Source organism: Buceros rhinoceros, unplaced genomic scaffold (genome assembly GCF_000710305.1).
Source record: "Buceros rhinoceros silvestris isolate BGI_N320 unplaced genomic scaffold, ASM71030v1 scaffold15297, whole genome shotgun sequence".
Lineage (NCBI taxonomy): Eukaryota > Metazoa > Chordata > Aves > Bucerotiformes > Bucerotidae > Buceros > Buceros rhinoceros.
This window is the reverse complement of record NW_010420585.1, coordinates 18,365-19,568: the sequence shown is the minus strand read 5'-3', so window position 1 is coordinate 19,568 and position 1,204 is coordinate 18,365. Positions and strand designations below refer to the sequence as shown.

Below are 1,204 nucleotides of genomic sequence, written 5' to 3'. Positions count from 1 at the left end.
ATAATGTCTTTGTGTGCTTTTGGGTTTTTTTTTTGGGTTTTTTTTTTTTTTTTTTTTTTTTTGTCCTTGAAGAGGAAAAGTCTGCAAGTGTGAAAGGTGGAACAGAAATGTTGGTGCTTGCTGTTAGACCGTCACATCGACCCCTATCAGAGTGGTTCTCAAACTCGTTCTTACGCTTAGGTTGGACTTCTCTGGAGGATATCGGTCCTTCCTGTGGCTGCTTACATAAAACAAAACCCCAAACGCCACCACCTGAAAAAACCCGACCACAGGGGAACACCGTACCAGATTTTTTCCCCTTTTGTTTTGTTTGTTTGTTCTGTGTCTTTTGCTGCCTCCTCTCCTGACCTGCCTTGCTTGCTCACTTTGCCCATGCCGTTTGCTAAGCTTGGCTCTCCACCCATCCGGCTGTGCCTGGCAGTGAGCTTTTTTATTCCCCCTCCCATCTGCTCAGCTCACCCGTGCTGCCTTCCAACTCGGCTCCAACCCGACCTGCTCTCCTGATGCTGTCTAGTTCAGCATGGGAAGTGTATTGTCCGCCTCGAGGATGCCATGGGTGAAGGGCGGCTGGAGGGCTTAGTCTTTATTCTTGATTGACATCTCCTCCTTTTTCCCCGGGTGTACAGCAAGACTTCATCCTTTGGCACAATCACTTGCCCTGCTCCCCCTTCCCTGCCTGAAGCACCTTATGGCAGCAGGTCCTTGGTTCATCTCTGCCTCCTGATGAAAGTGGCTGTTACTCCTGACAGCAACGGCTTCTCCTCCTCAAGGTGGCTTTTGGTAACTTCAGCAGTGACAGTCACGTTAGCCACATCTCCTGACTCGCCACATGGCCCCGAGCCGACCGTCGACCTCCAGGAAGTACTCAGCAGTGCCCAGTTCCCTGTGGAGCAGTTTGAGAACCACTGGCTTGATACAGTGGTCGCTGTTAAAACCCAGAGATAGCTCTTGCAGTGAAGTAGCGTTTCCGTGGTGCTGGCTGCGTCTCACCACCCGTAGGCAGTGGCACCAACCTCCAACACCACTCATGGCTTTGCTGTGTGGAGCGCAGGTTTCGGTGGCGATCGCGGTAAAAGGGTGATGATTTTACGTGGCTTTGTGGTGGTACGGGGTGACGCCAATGTCTAATTCCATAAAACATCCACAGGGACACGGAGCTGAGGCAGCGGCGGCAGCTTTATGAGGGAGGTCTCCCTTCTTTCGC

General features: G+C 51.7%; 1 protein-coding gene across 1 annotated transcript in view; it reads left to right on the top strand.

Moving 5' to 3' along the window:
* The window catches only part of JARID2 (jumonji, AT rich interactive domain 2), a 45,995-nt gene that overhangs the window by 41,472 nt on the left and 3,319 nt on the right, over positions 1-1,204 (top strand). The window contains exon 14 of the mRNA XM_010139362.1: positions 1,148-1,204. This exon is cut by the window's right edge and continues 5 nt beyond it. Coding sequence (XP_010137664.1) covers positions 1,148-1,204 — 57 coding nt within the window. The remainder of the gene's footprint in view (positions 1-1,147) is intronic.